Here is a 27,500-nt window from a genome sequence, read left to right on the forward strand (position 1 = left end):
TTTCATATTTATACAAACATTTTATTGATTTACAACAATTATAATGCTTTGAACATCAATTTAGTACGATTTTTATAATAATTACAATGTATATTCTATTGAATTGACTTAATAAACAGAATTAATCTATCGAACGAAACGAAACACAATTATTATTAATAGTCAACGATTCCAAGTATCTTTCTTGGAAAAAGTAGAACTACTTGAGGTAATGTAGAAAATAAACTCAACATATCAATAATTCGATCTAGGAAAGAAATTATACAATCTTTATCAACAATTAATATAATGTTGATTTATAATAAAATACTAGAGAGAAGGGTAATTTTGATAGGTAACCAAACGAAAACTCAAATCAATTATTATAATAGAGAAATTAAACAAAACTCGCGGAAACTATGTAATCAAACAATAATACTTTTTGATTTATTCAATATTTAAACATGTGAAAGCCAGTATAACCAAAATTAATAACATGAATCGAAGTTGAACATTTTACATCTGAACAAGGCTATTGTGTTGAATAACTGTTAAAAATTGTTTAAAGTTATTTATTTATAAAACCCCTTGCTGTCATGTTTCAAAACTCTATAGAATTGGTGGAGAAGCTGTGAGGTCGGGACTCCTAAAATTGATATAAAGGCTAAAATTAAGGCTCAAAATTGAAATGGAGAAGATACATTTTTGTTTAAATGTATGGTGGATGAATCCGGGAATTGAAGTAGCCTATACTTCCGAGAGAATAACGGGAAGGAAATTTATTAGTAAAAGTTCTTATCCTACTGATAGCCTTCTGAAAGTATATTGGCACGATAATAAATAATAAGAGTTTAATTAACATGTAATTATGAAATCTTAACCACCTGGATAACATAATTGAAGTATCGATGATATAAGAGCTAACAAAACAGTAACTGAAATTATAGAACGATGAGGATTAACTGAACGAAACAAACCATCGACAACCTTGTGAACCATTTTGAAACTATCATGTTCACAAATGAAAGTAAAAGGAATCTTCTTGAATAAATAGGTTAAAAAACTGAACAAAACAGAATCTATTTTCTTCGAACCTTGAAGAAACTATATGAAGCCAGACGGGTTTGATTCGTCATTCTTGCTTTCCAATGAGAATGGCGGTATGCGACAGTCAAACGTGTAACCATCCTCTCTTTCCATCCGGAAAGTTCCCCTAAAACAAAAAAAAAAAACATATTCAGGTAATTTACGTTCCATTCCAAAGGAACCGATAATTCTAATAATAATAGGGTGTCAATGATTAGATCATTTTTCAATACTACAAATTAAAGATGTAACAAAGCCTTACCAATGGCCTTTCATATTTAATGTCAAAGCTGTTAAAACAGTGGATTATTACTCAAATTTTTATTTATTTATTCAATCATTCAGAATTATACAACTTACAGAAAAGTACTACAGGCTAACTTACGCCCAAAACGGTTCCAATTCTAATTTATACAACAGTCCAAATGTAGCTAGAGGTTATGTGTCACTTCAAATTTCTTCAATTACACACTCAATTTACAATTCAAAACACACAAAAATCATTTTTAAATTTAAAAAATACTTCTAAATTCAAATAAAACACTTATTGACATGGGCTGCTTTTAAATTAATAAAACAAAATAAATCTTATAGCACCCTTTATTCTTTAAAAAACATTCAAATAGTTGAACAACTAGTTTCGGTTTACACCATCTTCATGTTCTAAAATAAAATAAAATTCAATAACTGTTTACAAATTGATATAAAACAAAAATATGTTTAAATTCATATTCAAACATATGTTCATTTTAGAACCTGAAGATGGTGACTAATTAGTCATATGAATTTAAACATATGTTCGTTTTATATCAATTTGTAAACAGTTATTGAATTTTATTTTATTTTAGAACCTGAAGATGGTGTAAACCGAAACTAGTTATTCAACTATTTTAATGTTTTTTTTTAAAGAATAAAGGGTGCTATAAGATTTATTTTGTTTTATTTATTCTAAATTGAAATATATATTAATATTGGCATATGGAATCACCTGACACAAACGAATGAACCAATAGCTACTTGGGTTGCAATAAAAATAATTACTTTGTAATAAAATTTTAAAATTAATAATATCGTGTGACCTGGCCTTGTGTCAGTTTTCAAGTCGCACCTGATCAATTTCAGGGCCTCTGACATGACCTAACGACTCTTTTAAAGCAATTGTATTGACGTGTCCATCCGAAACACGGATTGCTAGGCCTAATTCTAATTTTATTAGATAACTAAATTAATATCTATTCCTCAATTAGATAGTAACTGAAAAAGGACTTGTTTCGTCATTGATTCACAGATCTATAAAACAATAGTATTTACATAACTGACATTCCTTTTTCTAGAAATTCACAGGCATCAATGTAAGTATCTATATGTATAGATTTATCTAAGCACTAGCTGGGCCGGCGAACTTCGTACCGCCAAATAGTTTATGCATCTCGTGACAAACTTTAGCTGGATGCAAAGACCTTAAAGAGATATAGACCCACAATGCCTATGCCTTCCCAATGATAGCTCTTACTTGAAATTGAAGGCCGCCATTGGGGTATTTTAGCACGAGTATTATATCTATATATATTTGTAATACAATTGATCACAAAGGCATTGGTGGCATTGGTATGTAATAATCTTATGGGTTGCCCCCTCAATGGCGGATTTCAATTCCAAGTACGACACTAGCGCTGTATGTGAGTCTATGCATCTTTAAGGTCTTTGGCTGGATGCACACCTGAGGAGGCGCGATGCGGCATTCTGCATCCAGGTGCTTCTTGCTTATTGGTTTGAATGGAAGAACTCACACACACTGAATCGGGCATGGTGTGGAACGGTGTGAAGGCAATCTCCATAAGATCAACACTTTGTATCACCAAGCCGCGCCTCCTCAGGTGTGCTTAGCCTTAGCCAGGACTTGGAAAAAAATGGCCGCCGTATGTGGTAGTCTTATCGAAATTCCTACTGAGAAAAAAATCACTAATCAGCTGTTAGAGAGCGTCTCAGTTTGTCGAAATCTCAGTTCGTCTAGTTCCCGTTTAAAATATCAATGCCGGCCACCACCTACGGCGGCCATTTTTTGTAGGCACAGGTCTGGTATATAGGAAGTCCTGCCTTAGCACTAAATTTTCCATCTGATGCACTATATTTCAATAATAATTATCCAACAATCAGTATTTACATTTATATCTCAATATGGACTTCCTATGTGCTTAGTTAGTTGTGCAGCAGTTTGTATTTTTAGCTATAGTTGAATGCAGCTTGCTGGGAATTGAATGTATGGTATATCTCCTCGCTGCTGATTTTCCCGTGCATATTAGAAATTTACAGTATTTCGAGTTCTACGGCCCAAGTTTGGATGTCGTTTGTACCGCGGCATTATTAAGAATTAACTTTGTAAATCAGTAGAAAGGAAATAATTGAAAAACAGATCTATCGACGGCTGTTGGATGATGCAAATGATTATAACAGCTGATTTTTATTTCTGTGTGTGGCCAGCTGACAAATCTTCTCCCATAAGGATTATATGTAAACTTTAAAGGACCTTAGGAAAGAGTCGTGGGGCCTATTTCACAAAGGTACAAGTATTGTTACCAACCATGGTTACGAACAAGTACTTGTAGTTACAAGTTTACAAGTACTCACGTTTCACAAAAATTTATGATCTACAAGTTTACAATTTTACAAGTCTACAAGTACTTCAATAGTAAACATAACCTATTTTCATGATGATTTCCTTTTTTCATCCTTTATAAAGGTTACTTGTACTTTTCAATAATTACTTTGAAAATATTTGAAAGCAATATAATGCTTTTTGTACAGTCTACTTCATTTATTGCTGAATTTGTAGCCTACACGCTATATGTACTCTGTATATATATAGTAGATGTACTATATATAATGTTTACTATATATACTGTGTATATATACTATAGTACACATACTATAACACATTGATAACTATTTTGGAAATTATTAAATTTGATTTCCAGATGCATATATTTCCAAAATAATCAATTTTAGAGGGATATAGGGCATTTTTGATTATTAGAAATATTTATTGAATATTTAAAATAATTTTAATGATCACTTGTAAATCCTTTACATAGCTTTCCATCTCGGTAGAAATTTCATAGTTACGAACAAGTAATTTTGACAAAAATTGTTGGCTACATTGAAAATCTTTGTGAAACACTTGTTCGTAACAAGCAAATCACTTGTAAACTTGTAGAAATTCATTGTAACTACAAGTTTACAATTCTGCTTTTGTGAAACGCTAGTAATCAGCTGTTCTCCAAAACCATGGTTGGCAACAAGACTTGTAACCTACTTGTGAAACGGGCCCCTGAAGTCGGATTATAAATTTGTTAGGCCATTAACCTGGTCCTGAACTTTACAAACACAACTAAAAAAATCATCAAATACTGTGTACAAATAAAAAAGTTATTGAATGTCAAAATTTGAGGCTCGATTTTGATTTGTATGGATGTTACTAGTGAATGGAATTCTTACTAAGAAAATAGAGTAAAGAAAACTATAAAATTATAACGAATTACTCCAGATTATTTCTTTCATCTCTGCTAAGGATCTAATATGTTTGAATACCCAGTTTGTCTGGTTCCCGTTGCTTTGAGGATACCGTATCATATTCTGGATTGATACTGTATCCTTAACAAAACATTTAAAATAATATGAACATATTGTAATTTAAAAGCCAAAACCTAACCTCCCTAACCTAATTAAATAGAGCCTAATTCAACATTCTAATTTGTAACGGTGTAGCTGACTAGACTCCCCGTTTATCAGCCTGCAACGTAAACAAGATGTTGTGAGTATGTACAAACTGAACGGCACAACGTTCCACTTTTTTAAATCAAAAATGTATTCACAATTCAAACAATTGAGGGTCCTGCCAAACCCGTAGGTTTTTCGGCGAGGCCCAGTTACAGTAGAACAAGTTACAAAAGTTAAATCAACTTGGAAAATAAATATGACATTTCAGTTAACTGAACTTGTTTCAGTTTGACTGGAGTAGGCACTCGCAGATCTGAGGTACTCAAATTCAAATTCAAATTCAAATTTATTTTTCAAAAAACATACACAATTATAATAACCTAATATTATAACATCTAAAAATAATACAAGAAAAATACTATTAAATATATAAAATGATCCCAAAACTGCAGTATATTTTTTTTATGTCCATCTATGTTTAAGGAGTAGCCTACAAGGTAAAACCTGTGCGTAGACCTAAGTTGCAGTAATATATTTATTCAATATAAACTAAGAAATTAAACCAAAATAAGAACAAAAACTCCAAATTTAACAGAGAAGATATTAAGAAGACGAGAGAAAAGAGGTAAGTGAGAGTTCACGAGTCGGGAAACAAATAAAAAATATCGTATGAAAATGAAAGAGAAATAAATTATGGAGGAAAGAGAAGATGAAGCTTACCACATGTGTCCGCTTGGAGCCTGTAGACTGACATGAGAGCTGTACTGAAAGGCGGGCAGACTCTTGGAGAGGATAGGCTCTTGTCCCACGACACCTCGACCCCTCACCGTCTCCAGTGTCCCTGACAGAGAGAAAATGCGCCAGTGTCTCTCCCGCAACTGCACCGTTAGTTCACCCAGGTTCTCAAGTCGGATGCAGTAACGCCACTAACCAAATCCAAACACCAAAAAGTTTTATCAGAACTGATCATTTATTTTTCATCTCTTTGAACACTTTCGATGGAAAAAGAATTTTTCGAAAATTCCGATATTTAGGGCCGGTTCCCGAGCTCGGGATTTAGCTAAGTTCTAGACTTTAACTGGCATTAAACTCTGGAGTCAGAAAATTGGCTTTCCGAGTCAGAGCGTTAACGTAGTCGAGGACTTGAATAGACTCTGGAGTTTAGAGATCACGTTAGACCCTGGAGTTTATAATTTCACTTAGTGAGTAAAGGGCTTATAAATCTAGGACTTGAATTAGATTCTCGCCTCTTTCCGAGTCGAGGATTTATCAAAAATCGTTAAGTCCAAAACTTAAAACAGTGTAATTTTAAACCCTCGACTGGGGTAGGGTATGAATTTAAGTTCTAGACTTAACTGAGCAAACACAATTCAGTTATTGTTTTGGAGTAGATCAAAAGTCAAATAGATGTCATGGAATATCTAGATTATTTGGATTAGTCCATCTAAATTCATAATTTATAGTTTGTAAGTTTATTTTGCAATAAAATTGTATCAGAATTATACGTAAAAAACTAAACTTACCGTATTTTACGACTGTGACATAAGCTAAAAATGTTCAAGAAAAATAATACAAGGATTGCCTTGGAATTTATTCAAATCTGAATGTTATTAATCAATGTCAATTTCAACATATTAATATAACAATAATAAATTATTAATCTAGTTTTTTTCAGAACTAATACGTTTTCAAACTCAATAGCCTAATGAAATTTTATTCCAAAATCACTGGTTAGGATCAATGATCGATAATAGCATAGCCACCTCTAATACAGAGGTGGCTACGATAGTGGCACCTCTAATACAGAGGTGGCTACGATAGTGGCACCTCTAATACAGAGGTGGCTACGATAGTGGCACCTCTAATACAGAGGTGGCTACGATAGTGGCACCTCTAATACAGAGGTGGCTACGATAGTGGCACCTCTAATACAGAGGTGGCTACGATAGAGGCACCTCTAATACAGAGGTGGCTACGATAGTGGCACCTCTAATACAGAGGTGGCTACGATAGTGGCACCTCTAATACAGAGGTGGCTACGATAGTGGCACCTCTAATACAGAGGTGGCTACGATAGTGGCACCTCTAATACAGAGGTGGCTACGATAGTGGCACCTCTAATACAGAGGTGGCTACGATAGTGGCACCTCTAATACAGAGGTGGCTACGATAGTGGCACCTCTAATACAGAGGTGGCTACGATAGTGGCACCTCTAATACAGAGGTGGCTACGATAGTGGCACCTCTAATACAGAGGTGGCTACGATAGTGGCACCTTATTGGAGGTGGCTATGATAATAGCATAATTGACGTAAAATGAAATGTTTAGCCTATTCATTCATCTTCCAAACGGTTAGGTTTCGCTTTGAATAGGCCTACAAAGAAATCGAAACGTATTTTTACAAAATAGTTTGGAGAGCATGCTCATTTGAATTATCCCGCTGCAATCAGCTGTTTCCGTTTTGCTATAATGCCAACAATACAACAGCAAAATATTGTGAATTTTCCTCATTTTTACTACGTTAAAGTCCTGGACTCAAATAAGTCGAGAACTTAATAGGCCCCGGAGGTTGGAAGATTTAATTTTTGACTCAGAAAGTCAATTTAGACCCGAGCGCTTATTTTAGTCCTGGACTCTGTAAGTCCAGAACTTATAGATCCCGAGCTCGGAAACCGCCCCTTAATTTCATTTAATAAGAACTCAATATTCAATTGATACAGCTCGGAACCACAACAGTTATGTTCCTTCTAGATTAAAAAAAAATTAAAAGTCCCTAACATTATTATCAAAATTTGGTAAGTTGGTTTGAAGCAAGGTAGAGCTTATGACACCAATGAAAATTTCGGAGCAGGACTCAATAAAGCCTGGTTTTCACTAGTAGAGTTAGTGGTCGAGTAACTGGCATACTAACTCTACCGAGTTAACTCTACTCTACTTACTTGGTCGAGTAACAGTGTTCACTACAATTAAGAATAGTAGGTAAAGTGTGTTGTCTAGTAAACATAACTAACCTTAAAATGTCAATACTTTTTAATAAATAACAATACTTCTTAAACTTGATAGCCTACGGCACGACTCTACTCTACTAGCTCCAGACTTTTTTCATTAGCATAGTAGTGGTAGAGTAGAGTGCGAAGCGGTGGTGAGGGAAGGCAAGTGGTAGATTACTATCCCACTCTACTCTACTAAAAACTAGTACTCTATTATGAACGTTTTCATTGGGAGAGTTCACAAGATAGTTAATACTTGCCCAGGGAACTCTACTAATGAAAACCAGGGTCAATTCTATTCCATATTATGTTATTATATCAAAATATACTACACTGTTTATACTATAATATAATACTAGCATAGCCACCTCTAATACAAGGTCCCGGCCTACGATATTGCAACGTCGCAGTGTAGGCCTAGAATCTAATACATGATTGGTGAAAAAGATCAGCTGGTATTTTTTAAAATCTTTAACCGCTGCGATGTTGCAATATTGTAGGCCGGGGCCTTGTATTAGAGGTGGGTATGATACTAGACAATAATTCTTTATTCTATAACTCGTTAGCTGTTTATCAGCTCAGGCTAACATAAAGTAAACAAACTTCAACAAGCATCAATATGGCCGCATGTTCCTATAGACCTTGGTTTTTACTCTAAAATTATAGAATAAATAAAATTGGCAATAGACTTTGAAAAATATATTCACCCAATAGACAGAGGAAGTTTGAGAATCACGGCATCCCATGTAGAAAGGTATCACAGTAATTCGGACGTTTTCGGTCGTTTCTTTATGTACATCGGACAGTTCCAGCCATGGGTGGTTTTTCTTTTGCCAAGCGCGCAGCGTCTCTTGGGCAGCAAATGGAGGATCTGAAGTAAATAATAATGAAATGATTGAACAAATAATAGAACTTGAATATACTAATAATTACGGAAAAATTCGAAAACGATGAATTAGGCAAGTTAGGCTACTAGTTTCACATAAAAACACTTGACTCACATGGGCTACTTTTTAACAAATTAATAAAAACAATATTATAAAAATCTTGTAGTACCCTTTATTTTTTAAACTTTAAAATAGTTCAACAACTAGTTTCGACCCTAACTTAGGTCATTTTCAAGTTGAAATCATTTCAAATCGTTTCATTTTTGAAGCTATTTTAATGTTTTCAAAAAATAAAGGGTACTACAAGATTTTTATATTGTTTTATATTAATTAGTTTCACATGTAGGTTCCAATCAGTTCTGTTCCTTGTCGAAAACGAATGAACAAGGTTATCTCACGGTTCTTATTAGGTTTTGTATTTTCTTCTCAAGCACATGTGATGTTAAGATTCTTACAATTTCTGTTAGAATGATGAAAAACATCTGAATGAATTTTGAAAGAGACCATCTCACTATCAGGTTGAAACAAACTGAACCGAGCGTCTGTGAAAGACATAATTTGTTTGCTGAACCCTGGCAACGAAATAAAACCTATTCGTGTCGAGGGGGTGTTCGGATGTCCTATGTTCATATCTTTGATGGTTATTGAAATATTGTGAATACCTTGAGAATAATTAAGTCAGCTGTGATAGGTTCTAATTAGTGTGTTTGTTTTTGTTTCTCAACATTTAAAAGTTTCTTCAAAGTTTGGACCTTTAATAGTTTGTAATTGATTTAACTAATTTTGTAAGAATTTTTAAATTGAAAAAAACGGTGTTTTTCATTTTGTAGATAGTTAATTGGAGTGAGTAATTCTAAACTGTAAGGCTCAACTCACACTTGAGCATGTGTTTTCAAATGGTGACAGTCGCGGAGACTAGAATCGACTGGTCTGAGTGTCACCATTTGGAAACACATGCTTTCGACTAGAGTCGAGTCTCTTCTCGACCTGAGTCGCGTAAGTGTGGAGTTGAGCCTTACAGTTTAGAACACAAAACCTATACTATAGCGAGGTTCACGTTATAATGGCAGTGTTTGATTGGCAATGGTATTGCTATCCTTGTCTATCATTCACCAAAGCGGACAGCGCTATATCTTTCTCGCTTTTCTCTGTTGCCAGATCGTCTTTCAACAATGTAGAATTGACAAAATATTTCATCTTTGGCATTGACAAGACAGAGGATCGGCAACGTTGATCTCCTATCTTTCTCCACTGCCATTATAATGTGGAGCTCACTATATAGCTATATATATCACTACCAGCTATAACCAGCTTAGCAACATAGCTAAACGTTTTTGGGTGCAAATTTCAAACAGAAATTCTATATTTGGATTGTTTTTATGTGATAAATTACAATTTTGAAGTATTTTGAGATATTCAGATTTCAGAAATGGGCGTTAAGAGTAATAGCAGGAGAATCAATAAGGAATAGTTGTCGGCCACTTTTTAAGGAATTTAAAATCCTACCATTGCCTAGCCTATACATCCTTGAAACTATATGTTTCATAAAAAAATATGAGAGCTCATTCAATACGGTAGCATTATTCCATAATTATGAGACAAGATACAGGCGAAACTTAAGGGACGATGCCCATCATACGGTTCTATATGAGCGAGGTGTAAAAAGCTCTGGAATAAGATTATATAATATATTACCACGACGTCTGAAGGCAATCACAGGTAGGGAGTTTAGAGCTCAATTATTGAAGAGGGAGTTACTGGATATATCTCCATATTCAAGGGAGGAATTTATTGTTCATTATGAGCAACGTTTGGGAAGTTAGGTTAAAAAATATTAAAATATGACTAGCTAGATAATGGACTTAAATTTTGACGAATCCGCATGCCCCCTCCATGGGCGGTCAATGGATGATTGATTAATAATAATACTAATAATACGGGCTACATCCATCGACATAATGCTGCTCTGCGAGTGCTCTATTACCATCTTAGACACTCATATGGTATCGACAAAACACCAGTGCTGCCTTATGCCCCAGGGGAGATAGAATCTGTTGTGGGGAATGAGAGGTGCCGAATTTATTGGAATTACTCATTCTCTACCACCAGGCTTTTAAGAGCCACAAAGCCTGATGTTGTCCTCCTTGTCATCACTTCGAACACAATGTATGTCATTGAGTTTTCAGCACCAGCTGAGGGTAACATTGTCACCAAAGAGGAGGAAAAACAGACGAAATATCATGACCTACTAATGGAGCTGCGCAGGCTAAACCCAGGCTACTCTGTGAGAATGGTGGTGTTGATTGTAGGTGTACTGGGAAGCATGAGACCTTCATTTTTGGCCAACCTTAGAACGATTCCAGCCTGTGAGAGACCTGCTGCTGTGCTTGCAGGTCAGATGCCGAAGGCTGTCATTCTTGGTTCATTACGTCTACTCAGAGCAAACGATTTAATGGTAACGGACCCAGTATGATTGTTTACCACATGGACATGTGGAGCAGTCACTCTGCAAAAATCGCTTGTCACTCTTCCTTGGGGGTCGGAGCCCAGGGAAAGGGTGGTCAAGCAAAACCTCAAACAGGGAAATAAAAATAATAATAATAATTTTGGACATTTGTAATAGTGAAGATGATTATGAAAATGTTTTTTTTCTGTGAAAATTGAAAATTGAGTTTTAACCTTCTTTAACCTCAGAATTGTTCCAGCAATCAGATGTTTAACTTAAATTTATGTGTAACGCTAGTTCGCCTCCATGGCGAACGCTAAATGGACTAGCAAATAACGGCGGTCAGACAAACTTATATGTTCTCCTGACCAAAAATAACACAACATCTCAAAGAATTTGGAATTGTACAGTGTATATGTAGGCATTTGAGACTCATGAGCTATATATTTGTTGTGTATCTGTCATACGCTAAATAAATACTATAGCTACATTTGGACTGAACTGGAACCGTTTTGAGCTCAAGCTTTTGCTCAGCAGTTGCTGATCATTTATGCTAATGTCAAGTGCGCAAGCCCGAAGAAGAATAAACGAACCAGTTAGGATAGGACAGTTCTTGTTTGAAAATGTGAGCAGTTTCGTTTACCTAGGCACAGAGCTGAATGTAGAAAATAAAATGTCTGAAGAAATAAACAAACGAATAATCAGTGGTAATGGAGCATATTTTGCAAATGTTGAAATAATTAAGTCCAAGCTGATAACGCGTGATACTAAAAAAAAACTCTATAAAACAGTAATCAGGCCAGTAGTTACATATGGCAGCGAAGCATGGACATTCACTGTAGCCGATATATCCGCACTTAACCTAACTCCGCAGTGCAGGCTGGATGCTTGTCTGACTCGGACTAGGCGCTGAGACAGCAAATAATAGCAGTGTTGGTGGGAATGCGAGCGGCCGCAGTAACATCTTCCACCCAGCAATGGTCGGCGTAGTTCCGCCTAGCGGACAGACGAAAGATCAAACCAGTCGGTTATTTGATCCCTCCAGCCAGGCTCAGCCAAGCAGCCGAGACAATAGAACAATGGAGTGACGGTGTTATTCGCGTTCATCAGCAGTTTTCTTTCTCACGATTATTTTGATTTTTGTGTTGCCTATAAACTCCAGTCACCAGTAAAAAGTTTCCAGAAACGTGGTGTACTACCATATTAATGACTTTTCATGATTATTTTTAATTATTTAAAAACATTGTTGACATTCTTAGCCTTCAGGCTAAACTGGGGTTGCTGATAACGAATCTGCAATCAGAATTTCTCTATCACGAAAAATAACGAAAAAAATCCAGCTGTTGATCTTCCGGCAACCGTTAACAGTCATCCTGCAATGCGGCCGAAACACTTCCAAGCCAGACACCCATCTCAAATGACAACAACGCCAAGCTGTGAGAAACCATCCTGCACTGCGGCGCTAGGTTTAAAGTCTTTGAAAGGAAAATCATCCGAAGATTTTTGGACCAGTTCGGCAAGATGAAACATGGAGAATAAGAAGTAACAGAGAGATAAACAATATCCTCCAAAACCAGGACATAGTTCGTTTCATCAAATCACGAAGAATCAGCTGGCTGGGACACGTCTGGAGAATGGAGCAGAACAGACTCCAGAGACAACTGCTTGAGGGTGAAATTTTCCAAGTAAGAAGAAGAGGGAGACCCAGGAGAAGGTGGCTGCAGGATGTCCAAGGAGATCTGAATAGAATGGGGATTTGTGGATGGAGAAGGATGGCGAATGAGCGGAACGAGTGGAGGCGAGTGATGGAGGAAGCCAAGGCTAACAAACAACAACAACAGGTTGCCGATCATAAATCAATGCTTAATGATTGGATTAATAAATATGGGATGAATAATGCAGACGTACCTTTTTCACTTGTATACATCAAGAATTTGTCGAATAGCTCGTGCTGCAATGGCTGTTTTTCAGTGGTCGTATACGGTAGAATGTCCTCATGAGCGACGTAATCCAAACCGGGAATCGCATACAAGCTTCTGCTGCTCTCTTGATTCCCCAAGAACGTAACTGCTTCTGTTTGAGCTCTCTGAAAAATTATAGAATGATGAAAACAAATTGAAATTGTCAGATTTTTCGTAATCCAGCCAAATATTCAGACAATCAAGTAAATTTGTATGGCTTTTGTTGGTGGGGAGTCCCTTGCGGGAAGGCCCCACCTCACCTGAATATTTATACATCATTTAAAACGTCAACAGGCCTTACGACCGGCATACTTCAGCTGGGAACGACAGTTTAACTTCAGACAGTTGTTGCACCACACTGTATAAATCACAGTGAAAACCGTATAATAGGATGGATTTGAAAAATATCACCTAATATTCTTCAATACAGTGTCAACGTTTTAGTTTTACAACAGTAATGTTTACAAGATTTCATACTACATAATATTATTGACCGACAGTGGGATGATAAATTTGGATATGTTGATTGGTGTAAATGTTTGTTTGACGATTGTTTTAACATGTGAAAGTGTTTCTGACAATAAAAGTGATTTGATTTGAAGAAATTTGACTATAATATAGTTTATATTAGTATAATATATTATATTATAATGATTCAAAATGAATGTCTTAATTTCTCAAAACACTATATCTATTTCGAAAAACAATGCACACAAGGCAATTTTAATTTAAATTACTCACAGCTGTATCAAGTTTATAGTTGTGTAGGCCTATTTTAAGTGTTCTATGTGCCCTCCTTTTGAAGCTCGGACATCTAAAAAAAGTAGGGTCCATACACCGTAGTTTGTGAGAATGCACAAACCTTTTTACTTGGGCGAGTCTCGTTCATGCTCTACTGTTTGATGAGGGTTACGGTTCCTCATGCACCAACATTGGCCCATATGAGTAAAACCAGAGCAAATGCTCATGAGCAAGAGCATGGAGCATAAGGTTTTGCTCATGAGCAAAAGGTAGAAGCAAAAGCATTTGCTCATTTTTATATGAATAAGCTTTACCTTTTACTCTTACCTTATGCTCCTGAACTCTGGAGCAAATGCTCACGTATTTTAGAGATTTTTCATCAGCTGATTCATTTTTGTAGCCTTACTTTGTTTTCATAGCTCACGGAAGCGCTAAATAATATGCAAGTAGGGGGCACCGCTTGTGTTTGCGTCGTCTGCTCTGTTTTCTATTTATGAATAGAGTTTTAGGTTAGTTGAGCTTGGAATTTTGAAATAATAGCGTGAAAAAATGTCATCTCCATAATAATCTTCAGCATATTCTTATAATATCAATAGCCTTCTTATAATCGTCTACACTCTCATCTTCTAAATGCCTATTTCCTATTTTGTGATGGCTATATTTATATCAGGTAGCTAGCTATCTTTTGTAATTATTCTTTTGTAGGAATAATGGTGATATATATCATGGTTGAATCTAAAAAGAGTTTTATAGTTCTCAACTATTGGTTGTGATCGTATCTGGTATAGTTTCCTCTTCCTCATATGAATCAGTTGAGCCATTTTACTATGAGCAAAAGGTGATAAGCTGCTTTAGACTAGACTCACCTTTTTTGAAGCATTTGCTTCAAAAGTTGAGCAAATGCTCTAGTTTATTCATACAATTTTGAGTATAAGATTTTACTTTTGAGCAATGCTCAAACTATTTTTTGATGAGCATGAGCAAAAGGTTTTGCTCACGTTTATTCATAGAAAATGAAGCAAATGCTTCATATTTTAGAACTATAAGCAAATGCTCAACTTTATTCATATGGGCCAATATGTCAATTGACTTACATGGAACGTTGCCTCATCGCTATGAACATGATTCAATTAAAGTGAACGTTTTTGTGAATTTTCAAAAACCCTGGTGTATAGAGATTACTTTTTTGTAGATGTCTCAAAAAGAGGGCACATAGAACACTTATAATACACCAACATAAACTTGATGCTTATGTGAGTAATTTTATGTGACATTGGTTAGGTTCAACTTATGCGACTCAGGTCGAGAAGAGACTCGACTCTGGTTGACAACATGTGTTTCCAAATGGTGACACTCAGACCAGTCGATTCTAGTCTCAGCGACATCACCATTTGAAAACACATGCTCTCCACTAGAGTCGAGTCTCTTCTCGACCTGAGTCGCGTGTGAGTTGGGCCTTAGTGTTCATAGTTTTTAATTATAAATATAATTGAGACATTCATTTTGAATTATACTTACAATGTGAGGACAATCTCTTGAATCGATTAGAACTTGGTAGAAGGTGTGGGTACTTCCTTTCACTTCCTTACTGACATGCGACGTATCCTCAATGCTTCTGGGACAAAGAACGAGATATTAACGATGAAAAAAACTTGAATATCTAATAGATTGAACATAGAATTTCTGTTGTTCCAGGATATTTAAATTTATATTCTTAATAATATATTACATAACATAAAATACATGAACAACACAGGGCTTATTATCTAATTCCAACTGATGAAAAATTGATTTATTTATTTAAACATTCAGAATTAAACAACTTACAGAAAAGTACCACAGGCTAACTTAGGATTTAAGGTGAAATGAAGGAGATATTATCAGTCCCACATAATTCCACATTATTTGTTCATAAATAATTCCACATAAATTATGTGGAACTGACAACAAATCTTTCATTTCACCTTAATATGAAGAGATTCCACATCATAGTGTAAGAAAATTGGTTTCACAACTTTCATTTTTTATTTTTTTTTAGAATTCATGTTATGCATCGTATGTAATACAATATTAACACAGGTCATAAAAAATTTATCGAACAATACTCATCATAAATACACTACTAATGTCAACAATATACATATAATATAGTCTGAATAATTTAAAAAAAAAAACAAATTTAATATCATAGATGGAATTGAAGTTGAATAAACTAAAACAGTGGAATCAAAAGGCTCCATTACTTGAAAGGTAGAGAGCATACAATTAATTTAAAGTTCGAGTTTTTACTTAACCACAATATTGTAATTACTGAATAAAAAATTCACCAATGTCATAAAAACATCTCTCACTTAACAACAATTTTAATTTTCTCTTGAAGATTATTTCAGAATTCATTTCACGAATTTCAAATTAATTACAGCCAGGTTACTCGATACTATTTCCACTAATTACAGCTGTTTTAAAATTTTCCACTTTTACTTCAACTTCCTATGTCTTGACCACAGTCAAGGATCGGGAAATTGTCTGTCAATATGTTTTCTTTCGAGGTCCTTATCAGAATCGTCAGTGGTCGAATGGTACCTTGGTTGGCAGAAGTTGCCAAGAGGTTGGCTAGGTTGGGTGTATCTTACACCGCTATATTCTGAGACAATGGTTTATGTGGACTTTAATAACTTCTGTCACTAAATAGTATGGTCTTGCACTGAGATATTTCTTTAGTTCCTTGAGGAATGTTGATCGTGAGTTATTTTAACTTTGAAGGCTATCTGGGCCCTGTTGCTTGAGAAGATACAAGCTAATATTTTAGTATTTTCCTATTCTAATATAACCAGCTGACTACTAAACAATTATTGTTGGGCACTGTTGCATGAGAAAATACAAGCTAATATTTTAGTATTTTCCTATTCTAATAATCAGCTGACTACTAATATTATTGGTTTGTATTTTCTCATGCAATAGGCCCCTGGTACAATATTGAGAAATATTAGCCTGCATAAATTGGTGTGTGCTTGAATATCTTGAGACTGTGCTGCGGAAGGTCAATGTTCACCTGGTCTTTGTATTGAATCCAAGTTGACTATTTCTCAAATTTGGGTCTGAATCTATTGCGAGGACTGCAGTTTCAAGTATTTACAGAGTGCGGCAGCGAAACTTCATTTTTTAAAAGTAAATAAAACTCTTTGTATAGATCAGAAAGTTTGTATTTATCCATTGCAATGTAGACACATATATAAACACACTTTTTTATGTATTTGAACACGACATGCAGTCAATTATTAAGTAAATAATTCAAAACTCTTACTTACTGACTGAAGTAGGGGAAGCCGGGGTAATAAGAGAAAAAAGGGGTAATAAGAGATCACTAATTTGTATCTCTAAATCTAATAGGAGTAGAAGAATGAAAAAAATCATGCAATAAGTGGGCCAAATGGTGAATCTGAACAATTAATTTGGAAGCTCTACGGTTTTTCAAATATGTAAAAAAAATAATTCTCTTATTACCCCACTGACTTCTCTTAATACCCCAGGTGGGGTAATAAGAGATGAGGCTGTAATTTTCTCATTTGAAAGTATTCAGAAGTTTGTGGGGTATCAAAAGAAACCTTATAATAGGACAAGCTTTGGGAGAAAAATTTATAGAAAAATACATATTTGTTGAAAAGTTATTAAAAATCAAATATTAATCCGCAGAAATTAGTGTGAAAAATTACACAAATAAGGATTTCTTAAATTGTAAATAAGCTAGCACACCCCAATTTCAGTTTTTGTCATCTTTGTTACAGTTGTTACTGTCTAGGATGGTGGCTTTATAAATTTCAAACTGTTCTGCTGTATTTAATTTGTGTCCATTTCTTTTTACTTTCAATATTGTAAGGTTGGTATCAATGTTTGTTTAGGAGTGCCACAAGAAATGGACACGAATTAAATACAGCAGAACAGTTTGAAATTTATAAAGCCACCATCCTAGACAGTAACAATATACTAAATGAACAGCTGAATTTCAAATCCAACAAACTTTTTGATCACATAATAAACACCACAAATCTTCCTAACCATCAAAACATTTCCGGTCTACACTGTTGAAAATGATCGCTAGACGGTCGAAAATGCTTCAGTCAGTAAGTAAGAGTTTTTAATTATTTACTCAATAATTGACTGCATGTCGTGTTCAAATACATAAAAAAGTGTGTTAATACAAAGCAGCTCGGAATGGATCAAGAAACCATCACATATATAAAGTTTTGTTTCAATCAGTTTTGAATAACAAATCAGGTAGGTGACGTCCCCTATTGTCCATACACTGAGTAAACCGATTTCTGGCTTTTGTCATGACTCCTGCAATTCTATGTCAGCAATTTCTTTCCTGATACTGGTCTTCAAATCTTGTAGGGTCCTTGGATGGTTCACATAAACAACGGATTTCAAAAACCCCCATAGAAAAAATCAAAAGGTTTCAAATTGAGAGATCGGGCTGGCCACTCCAAATCGAGATGAAAAGTGCTCCCTCAATTGAAGTCACGTTCATAAAGTTCCTGCACAATTGCCATCTGTATGGATGGAAATGAAGATCGTCATGAAAAATTCGTCTCACGGATCGGAAAGTCCAAGAGCAGACGCATGTTTGTGCGCAGAACGCTGTAATGATCGAAACATTGAAACTCACACTGCCTCAATGTTCTCAGGTGACCTAATGGGCCAAGGGACTTCATTTTTCGTCTTGTCACACTTGCAGTTTTTCTGACGTAGTGACCCACGTAAAAATTGATTTCCGGTCCGAGACAGGAGCCAAAGGGGCTGAATTAAAGCGATTTCGAAATGCGTGCTGGGTTGAGATCACAGAACATCCGTTCGAAAAATAAGTCTCAACGGCAAATGCGCGCTTCTCATTGTTCCAATGCATGATGGCGACTGAACATGTCGGGAAGAAAACTTTATATTCTGACCTCTCTAATGAGACCGATTTCGCTCTTCTACGACATCAGCTGACTGGATGGCGTTCACTTTAAAAAAGGAAGTTTTGCTGCCGCACCTGGTACTATGTACTTGAGACAACTGTAGGGAGCTTTATCCCTAAAACTACTGAATGAGCAAGGAACATTGTACGAGTGTACCACGCCAGATTTTCAAGTATATATTTATGACGCTTTCAATGTTGGCCGTTTTCACATGGGCTATTCCGGGACGGTACGGCACGACACAAAGGACAGGGAGCTCTCCGGTTGACGTATTGAGAGCTTCCTGTCGTGTCGTACCGTCCCGGAATCGGTAAGTGTGGGTACGACCTTTTTCGAGTGTAAGCTATGCAACTTGTTGAATTAATAATACAAAGTGGCCCATAAGTCAGTTGACGCTAGCAATTTTTAAGGTCAGCTGTTGTTACAAACAAAACCACAGCTGTTTTGGTTTGTTTACCACAGTTTAGTTTGGTGGTTGTTCGTAATAGTGTGTGTTCATTGTTATTCGATAAACCATGAATATTAAGTTAACAACAGAACAGCGTGTCAACTGACTTATGGACCACTCTTTATTTTATTTTATTCAAAAGCTATGTAGATATTTCTGGGGTTGTGGATAGCTCGGTCTATTTCGATTAGATACGCTAGTATTCTTCCCTACATAAAGAATGGAAATGTTTTGATCTAGATATTATAGGATAGAAAGTTTATCCTTTTTTCAATTCGTACAGGAATGAAGTGGAGATTGTTCAAACATGAATACACATCAATTTTCGTGGTCCAGTGCCCTGGACCAAATTTTATACATAAAAAACGCGGCCCTTTTCTGGAATAAAAATGAATGAACTATGGTGTTTTAGAATGTCATTTGGTATCCCATAGAAGCTACCAAATAAAAAAGTATAATGTACATCAAAGGAAGGCAACCAGACACCAAACCAACCACCAGGACCCTGTTGCATGGAAAAATACAAGCTAATATTTTAGTAATTCTTCTAAGAAGTAAAGTTAAGACTTCTAATATTATTAGTTTGTATTTTCTCATGTAATAGGTAGGTCCCTGGTAGTTGGTTGGGTGATTGGATGTACATTACACCTTTTTATTTGGTAGCTTCTATATGGCATTCTAAAACAGAATAGTTTATTCATTTTTAATCCAGAAAAGGGCCCTGACCCGCATTTTTTCTTTCAATCCAGGAAAAGGCCCCTAAACCCCCATTTTTTTAATCCAGGAAAGTGACCCCTCTTTTGCACCCCCCCTGTTAAGCGCTCATGGTAGGCCTATTTGTTTCATAAATTTCTTCACGTATTTCTCCACTCCACGTTTAGTGAGTCTCACTAAACCTTGAAAGCTACTTTATCAACATAAGGTCTACAAAATGGTTATTTTGGCTACACTAGAAGATCTTAAGATTATTCTATTAATAATTTAGGCCTAGGAAACAAACCTCTCTCGTTTATTTGGTATATCTCTGTCGTAAACTCTTGCCAGCCATGGGAAAAGGATAACACCTCGATATCCAAAAACTCTGTGAAGAAATAATTGACCAGTATCATATTTCCCCTGGTTCTTTGGGGTGTTCAACCTGCCAACTTCAGCCAGTCTGTAATCAAACAATTATCATGTTGAGCATACCATCATAAATAAGGTAAGGTATTCAATAGCATGAATATTCAAATCACAATATGAAAATGTATACATTTCATCATTATATTCACCCATATTTTGGCCTCAAAACAAATGACCATGAAAACTAATCAAGACAATCATAGAATAACGTATATCTTGATTACTGATAAAAAACAACTTATAAACCAATACAAGAATAAATAGATTAACAGTTCTTAGAATTTATTAGACTAAAACAAGTAAACATCAGTCGAAATAACAATTTACTAAAATCATAATACTAATTTAAATCAATAATTTCAAAGTATTATCATGTCAAAGTTATGACATAACCTTGTAATCAAGGTACAGTCAATTCTATTACTTACTGAACGCACCTACTATTCATAGCATTATGATGAAATAAGGAGCGACTACAGTTACTAGCACAACTGAAAGTTAATCGCTTTATTAGAAATCGCATAATTCAAATTTATTTAAATTGAATCACAACTGAATTGCACTAGGCTAGTTTGTTATAGTCCAGAGTTTTCGTTTTGGTTTACCGATCGGTCGTTCGCCGTTGTTGTTTTTGTTGATAATCTCAAGACCGATTCACAACACTCGAGCTCGAGCAATCACTCGAGTTCGAGCAATCACTCAAATGCTCGAATCACTGAATATAATAAAATATTACATTCAAATACATACTGAAGATAACAGTATAGGTCTATATTAAATGCGTAATCACTATATAAAATGGATTATCTTAATGGTTATATTTTGTATTTATACTGTTATATGGAACAGGAATTTTTTTTATTCAAGATGCATTCCAAAACAAAGTGTGTTTAAAATGAAGATCATCAAATTGCATTTCAATCTATCACGAATATCTAAGCGCACCCTCAGTCCTGAGTGTAATTAATTTTAACCACTCATGTCAGGCGCGGATCCAGTGAGGGGTGAAAGGTGCGATCACCCCCTCCTGCATTAAAAAAAGAAGCTGTTTTCAAGAAAAAAATCCAACAATTTTCTGGTTAGGGGTGTCGAACGGGGGGGGGGGGTTTCGCTGAGGGAACCTCAATCACCCCTCCACCCCACAGGTGAAAGTCCTGGATCCGCGCCTGACTCAAGTTATTAGCCATGCTTAACTTGATAATCAAACAAGAAAGGCACAATACCATATCCCAATCTTCACTAGTACAGTTGAAGATGTCGATAACATACCACCCTGCTTATCAAGCAGTGTAATAAATCGAAACAATCCATAAATCCATTATACCGTACCTAACCTATGTTGTAACATTTACTGGTTTATTGGTTTCATTTAAAAGCAAAGTGAGTAACAAAGTAAGAAGTAAGTTCACAAAAGAATTATTACTTTCAGTTCGTCATGGATAATGAAATAGATGAGTATCAATATATTTTATAATTTTTCAACCAGTATCAGTTAATTTATTAAAAGAGTAGGTACGGTATGACATCAACCTCTGTTCATTTAGGATGAAGTATCATACATCATGTGAGGATATTTCATTCATTTTAAAATTGGTATAGTAAATGCTATTAATATTCTTATAATAATATCTGTGAGGGATATCTTCGAGGGAATTGACCGAGGTGTGCCAAGTATGCTCATACATACGGTACGATAATATGCCATTCAACAAGCCGGCCAGGCCAGTGTGTACAACCAATTTTCATCAATTCAAGATTCAAGGAATATTAAGGATATTATTGTTGGGAATTAAAAAAGAAAATATTTGAAGCTTAAAAGTCGAATATTGAAATGTGATTAATGATAATGATTAAGATAAAACTTTTATTATCTAGTTTGGAGTAGGCCTACATTATAATTTGCAATGTATGCATGAAAATATTTTCTTACTGTAAAATCTTCATTCGCATTGTATTTCGTTGATGAGTAAAAATAAATATTGTGAATATTCGACTATATCCCGTCATATTTGCTATCCTGGTAATGTGATTAAAATCAATATTCCAATCAACAATATATTCTCTGCAAAATCAAAATGAAATTTTTCTCCATTGGTAGCTATGCAGACAAGCTTATCCCAGACCTATTGGGTATGGTGCATTATGGGAAGATATACGCGCCTGATAGAAACCCCTGCTAGAAGAGCCGACATTCAGGCACAGGCACAGACAGGATACTCTTGAGTGGAACAGCAAACAGGCGGGTTGTTGGTTGGACTGATTTTGGTTAGCGTCTAGCAAGACATTTTCGGATCCTTTAGTATCTGATACTACTCCTTCAACAGTAAGTCAATTTTCATAATTCTTATTAAATTTCAATGTTTGCCGATTTGGTAAATTGTTCTCTGCTGACTTAGTATTTAATATCTGATGTCGTACCATTGAGTGCTGGGTACTACTGTAGGGTTATGTCTGTATTTCGATATGGATGTTATCTTTTTGGAGCCCAATATCACGAATGCTTACCTTTGCTTGCATGTAAGATGAGCTTTATCGATTCTCCATAGTTTATTTTGTATCAATTTCTATAATGCTGATTCTGGATTCCACCGACATGGCTTCCGGTCTGGATGTTTTTGTAGCTGTTGGTTTGGGAGTTGCAAGGTTGAGTAGGAGATTAATTTTTAGTCATCGATGTAATGATCTCTTATTGATATTATTGCATTTTTTATGACTCTTATTTGGATAAACAGTGATATTCTATGTATATTTTAAATGTAAAAGCCTCTTATCGTGATTCCGGATAGCTGTCATTATTTGCTTGGCCGTACGGTATTGAACCTAGCCTGGAGTTTATATTTAGACAACTGTTAGTAGTTTTTCCAGTAACAATCTGGACTTGTGTTCGGTAGTTTTATGAATGTGATTTATAATGGAGAATTGACAATGATAAATTCTTACTATATTGGGAAATATATTTGGTTTATCAACAAATTAATTTTCCTAGCTTAGCCAAAAAAATATTTGAAGATTTTTTACTGCTTTCCCTTTTACTTCTTGCTGTTGTCAGTGTTCGTCATTGAAATTATTACAAAAAATTAAATGTCATCTATTTTTGCAGTGTTAAGATTATTGATTGCTATTATGATGAACATACTGTAATTCTTGGTTGATGCTGTTTTGAATTACAATTCATTTCTGTAACATTTTCTTCGGTTAAATGAAAAGTTATCTCTGAGAAACTACTTTTGAGGCTCTCTAAATGAATTTTCCTCTTCAATTTCTTCTATTGCGCAATAAGTAGAAATCATGTCAAACAACCTCAATCTCAATTATATTTGCTTTGGGATAAGTACATTTCATTTGCCATAATTCTTTGGGTTATTTATGTCCATGAAAGTGGCGAATCTCCTGTTTTTTCCACCTTTATATCTACTAACAAATGATCAGGTTGGGTGCTACGGAGATGCTCGAAACTGATTACCCTGGTTTAAATGGTGCTGCATTTATTAAAATTTGTTGACTTCCCAGCATCAACTCTACAGTCGAATGATAGACATGGATGAAAACACCGATTTCAATCAAATATTCCCATCATAAAACGTGGACCTTATAGGTGTCAAAGGATCTTTAGTGTGCACTTGCTGGTCAGCTATTACAGAATGTTCGTTTATCAATAGAAATTTGATGTTAGTGGTTGTTCTAAGATGCATCAAGTTGTTCTAGAGATTCAAGGTTCAAGGATAGATCCAGAGGAATTAGAGCTCAGTATTTATGATGAGAATCACGTTATAATGGCATTAATTAATTAACATTGGTGTTGCTATCATTCCACTAAACAAAAAGCGCTATTCTTTTCTAGCTCCGCAACGTTACCATATCGTGGTAAAAATTTAGAAATATATAAATCGACAATTTAGAAATATAATTAACAATATATATTTAATTGCAATTTTGAATATTATTTGACTCATTATTATTCCACTAAACATATAGCGCTATTCTTTTCTAGCTCCGCAACGTTACCATATGGTGATTCAACAATTTAGAAATATAATTAACAATATATATTTAATCACAATTATGAATATTATTTGACTTATTATTATTCCACTAAACAGATAGCGCTATTCTTTTCTAGCTCCACAACGTTACCATATCGTGATTCAACAATTTTGAAATATAATTAACAATATATATTTAATCGCACTTGTGAATATTATTTGACCATATGAGCACATTGGCGTATAGTTTTAGGTGGGTTACGAACCACTCGGTAGCGATTTTTAACCCATTAATAGTAATGGTAGAGGAGTTTTATCTTTCAGTGGTCACCCAACAACGGGAGGAGCAGAAGCATGGAGCTTGATTCCTCTTATTTATAGTCTATCAGCGCTACTATGAAAACAATCACTTCCCAAAAGCAAGTAATGCAAATAGAAAACAATTCAAATAGGCTAGATGAATAGCAGCTCATGTGTTGATTGTTACAACGGTCTCAAACTCCTATTCTGTCTTATAACTGTTATTAGATTTATCTTTAATCCACAATGAAATAGAGTAGAACCTCTATAATTCGTTGTTGACGGGATCAAGCGTTTACTACTGTATGAATAATGGAGGATATGGTAGAGGAAAGTAAGGAGGAGTAAGGGAGGGGGTGAGGATTAGAAGGAGGAGGCTAATAATTATGGTGAAGAAAACGTTCTAATTATAGAATGCTAAATATTTTATGAGCTATTGTACATTTTATGGATAAAAATGGAAAATAATACTCAAGTCAAACATCATCTGTTGAATAGAATTCATAAGGACGGCAAAAAATCGTACGTTCAAAAATCGTACGGCAAAAAATCGTACGTTCAAAAATCTATGTGTGTGTAGGGTGATATTACACCAAGATGGTCACAAACGAACCGCTCCTATTTAGTGATTTGGGAGTGTGAGACTATCATAAATTACGAATATTAAAAATTACTTCACTAGAGTGAAAAGAGAATGCAAATAATTGAATTATTTAGACCATATCACACCAGACGTATCCCCATGTTTTCTATAAATACAGTGCATTTCCCCATCCAATTGTGTCGTGTTGTGCCTGGTGTGGCATCTCCCTAAGAGAGAATAATACGATTGGGTTTATGTGTTTGTAAGTTTGTTCATCTCCGAGAATTTGTGACTAGACTGGTAAACCCCTGAATGATATGAAACACGAAAGTATAGAGATAAATATATTATATAATAATCACTCTTTAATATCACCACAATAATCATTATTCATGTTCAGCTGTGATTTTAGAATTGAGTTTGTTTTTCGGTAATTCTTCAAAATTATATTTTTAATATGTGTAGCCTATATTTCCTATTTTAGTTATAATGATGTGAAATATTCTTCCATGTTTAGTTTTGAAGCATCTAAATCTGAAAATCTACTTTGTGAATATAGCCTACTTGAGAACTGAAAATTTTGTGAATTGAAAAACTACAAGACTTGATCTATTTCGGACTATGTGTTATCTAAATTTGGGAGAGGAATAGCACAAGGTTACCTTACTTTTCCTCTCCCTATCACTTTTATAATATAGGCCTACTTATTGTATAACTGAATAAAGAATATATTGATACGCCTCAAAGCTAGAATATTTCAATTCCCCCTCTAAATTTTCCAGAAATTATTGTCATACGTATGGAGTTTTATACATAAATTTAAAATTTTGCCACTCCTTGTAGCTGAGTGATTCAGTTCTTTACAGTTTCTTTGATGAAAAATTGACGATTAAAATGCAAAACCTTATCACTTCAGTAATCTGATTTTTAATATTCGTACTTAACGATAGTTTCATTGAATGTGTCACCACCACACGCGTCATCAAATCTAAGTTATTAAACTGTTATTGCATCCTCAGTAATTATTTCCGTTTCTTTAACTCAATTCCATAATGTTAATGGATCTCTGGAATACAGCAATCAGCACGTTCTTCTGAGAGTAAATTATCTCATGTGACTCTAGTTGGATTCTGTTATCAGTGTCACATTATTGGTCAGATAAATCAAAAGTATTTTCCTATGGCACAGATGTATGGTTTCTTGATGATTATCTTTATTGTTTAGATATCTTTTCAGCATGGAAAGTGCAATTTTCACCACGCCTTATTTCAAGTAGTTTACTATAAATCATCCTTAATGTGTCACAAACCTCATTGCTTATCTCTTATCAATTTTAAGACTGAATAAAGTTACCCACAATTTTTTCCAAGTTTTAATGCTTATCTGAGAATGAAAATGAAAATACTTTTCATTAGGCGGAGTTATGACTGAAGTACTGTCTAATATTTATAAACTCATCTGGAGAAAAGTATTAACTGCATTATACTTTAAAAATCTGAATCTGTCAAAGTCCTATTGGATTTCAATTCCACATTCTTTCAAAGATGAATAATTTGTCTTTTATTTCGATTATTTCCAACCGAACCAAAATCAAGGTGTTTCATTGAGAAAATTGATGAGTACTTTATTTATGTAGATTACAATATATACCGGCTTATACACTCATATACAGTAGCTTACAATACAGAAAAGTTTTTGATGAATTTAAATAATATAAACTAAGAAAATAATTATTGGACTGTATATGATATAAAACCCCTGAAAGCAAGATAATATTGTTATGCATCTACATAAATTGGCGGAGCTTTGTACTTGTCAATGTCCATTCTTCGGAAAGAATAATCAATATATCCTTCCTAGTAACTCTCTCCCTGAAGATGGAGAGAGATGAAGTAACGATGAGAATTGCTTGTTGGAAGTTTTGTAAAACACCTATATTAGGTTAGGTATTATGCTGTCGTTCCTCTATGATTGTACTCGCTGTCATTTGAGCTCACATTTAAATTATAGAGATAAGATAAAACTTTCTTAATAATTTCGAGAAAACTTAATCATGACTTTGAAGGAAACTGAAAATTCATCGATATTTGTTTCAATTTTTGTTGAATGAATCTAATATTAACTCAGAACTGAAATATTCTCAAATTTGAGGTGATTCAAAACTAAAATGTTGCCTTGATATTTTGTTAGTAGTTGATATTTAAGTGATTTTGTGGTAGTTATCCATACTGAGTAAAAGATTAGATTTGCTAACCAAAGATTTATCAAAAATCGTGGTTTCGGTTGTTACACCATTAT

General features: G+C 34.7%; 2 protein-coding genes across 7 annotated transcripts in view; one reads left to right on the forward strand and one right to left on the reverse strand.

Annotated features, from left to right (window-relative positions):
• Positions 1-22,424, reverse strand: LOC111049573 (polymerase delta-interacting protein 2). Of its 6 annotated transcripts, none has more exons than XM_039442910.1 (7): positions 22,267-22,424; positions 20,215-20,370; positions 15,327-15,420; positions 13,015-13,192; positions 8,481-8,644; positions 5,503-5,708; positions 1-1,192 (listed from the first exon to the last, which is right to left on the reverse strand). In XM_039442910.1, exons 1-7 carry the CDS (start codon positions 22,341-22,343, stop codon positions 1,084-1,086), a joined length of 984 nt encoding a protein of 327 aa, XP_039298844.1. In that variant the 5' UTR covers positions 22,344-22,424; the 3' UTR covers positions 1-1,083. The 6 variants fall into 6 exon arrangements, with proteins under 6 accessions (XP_039298844.1, XP_039298842.1, XP_039298845.1 ...); XM_039442908.1 differs by having other exon boundaries at positions 15,327-15,423; positions 22,267-22,422; XM_039442911.1 differs by lacking the exon at positions 22,267-22,424 and adding an exon at positions 20,774-20,985.
• Positions 22,425-27,500, forward strand: part of LOC111049574 (dynein light chain 1, cytoplasmic) — a 27,135-nt gene continuing 22,059 nt past the window's right edge. The window contains exon 1 of the mRNA XM_022335686.2: positions 22,425-22,659. The gene's annotated coding sequence lies outside the window, so the exon portion shown is untranslated. The remainder of the gene's footprint in view (positions 22,660-27,500) is intronic.

This window comes from Nilaparvata lugens, chromosome X (genome assembly GCF_014356525.2).
Source record: "Nilaparvata lugens isolate BPH chromosome X, ASM1435652v1, whole genome shotgun sequence".
Classification (NCBI taxonomy): domain Eukaryota; kingdom Metazoa; phylum Arthropoda; class Insecta; order Hemiptera; family Delphacidae; genus Nilaparvata; species Nilaparvata lugens.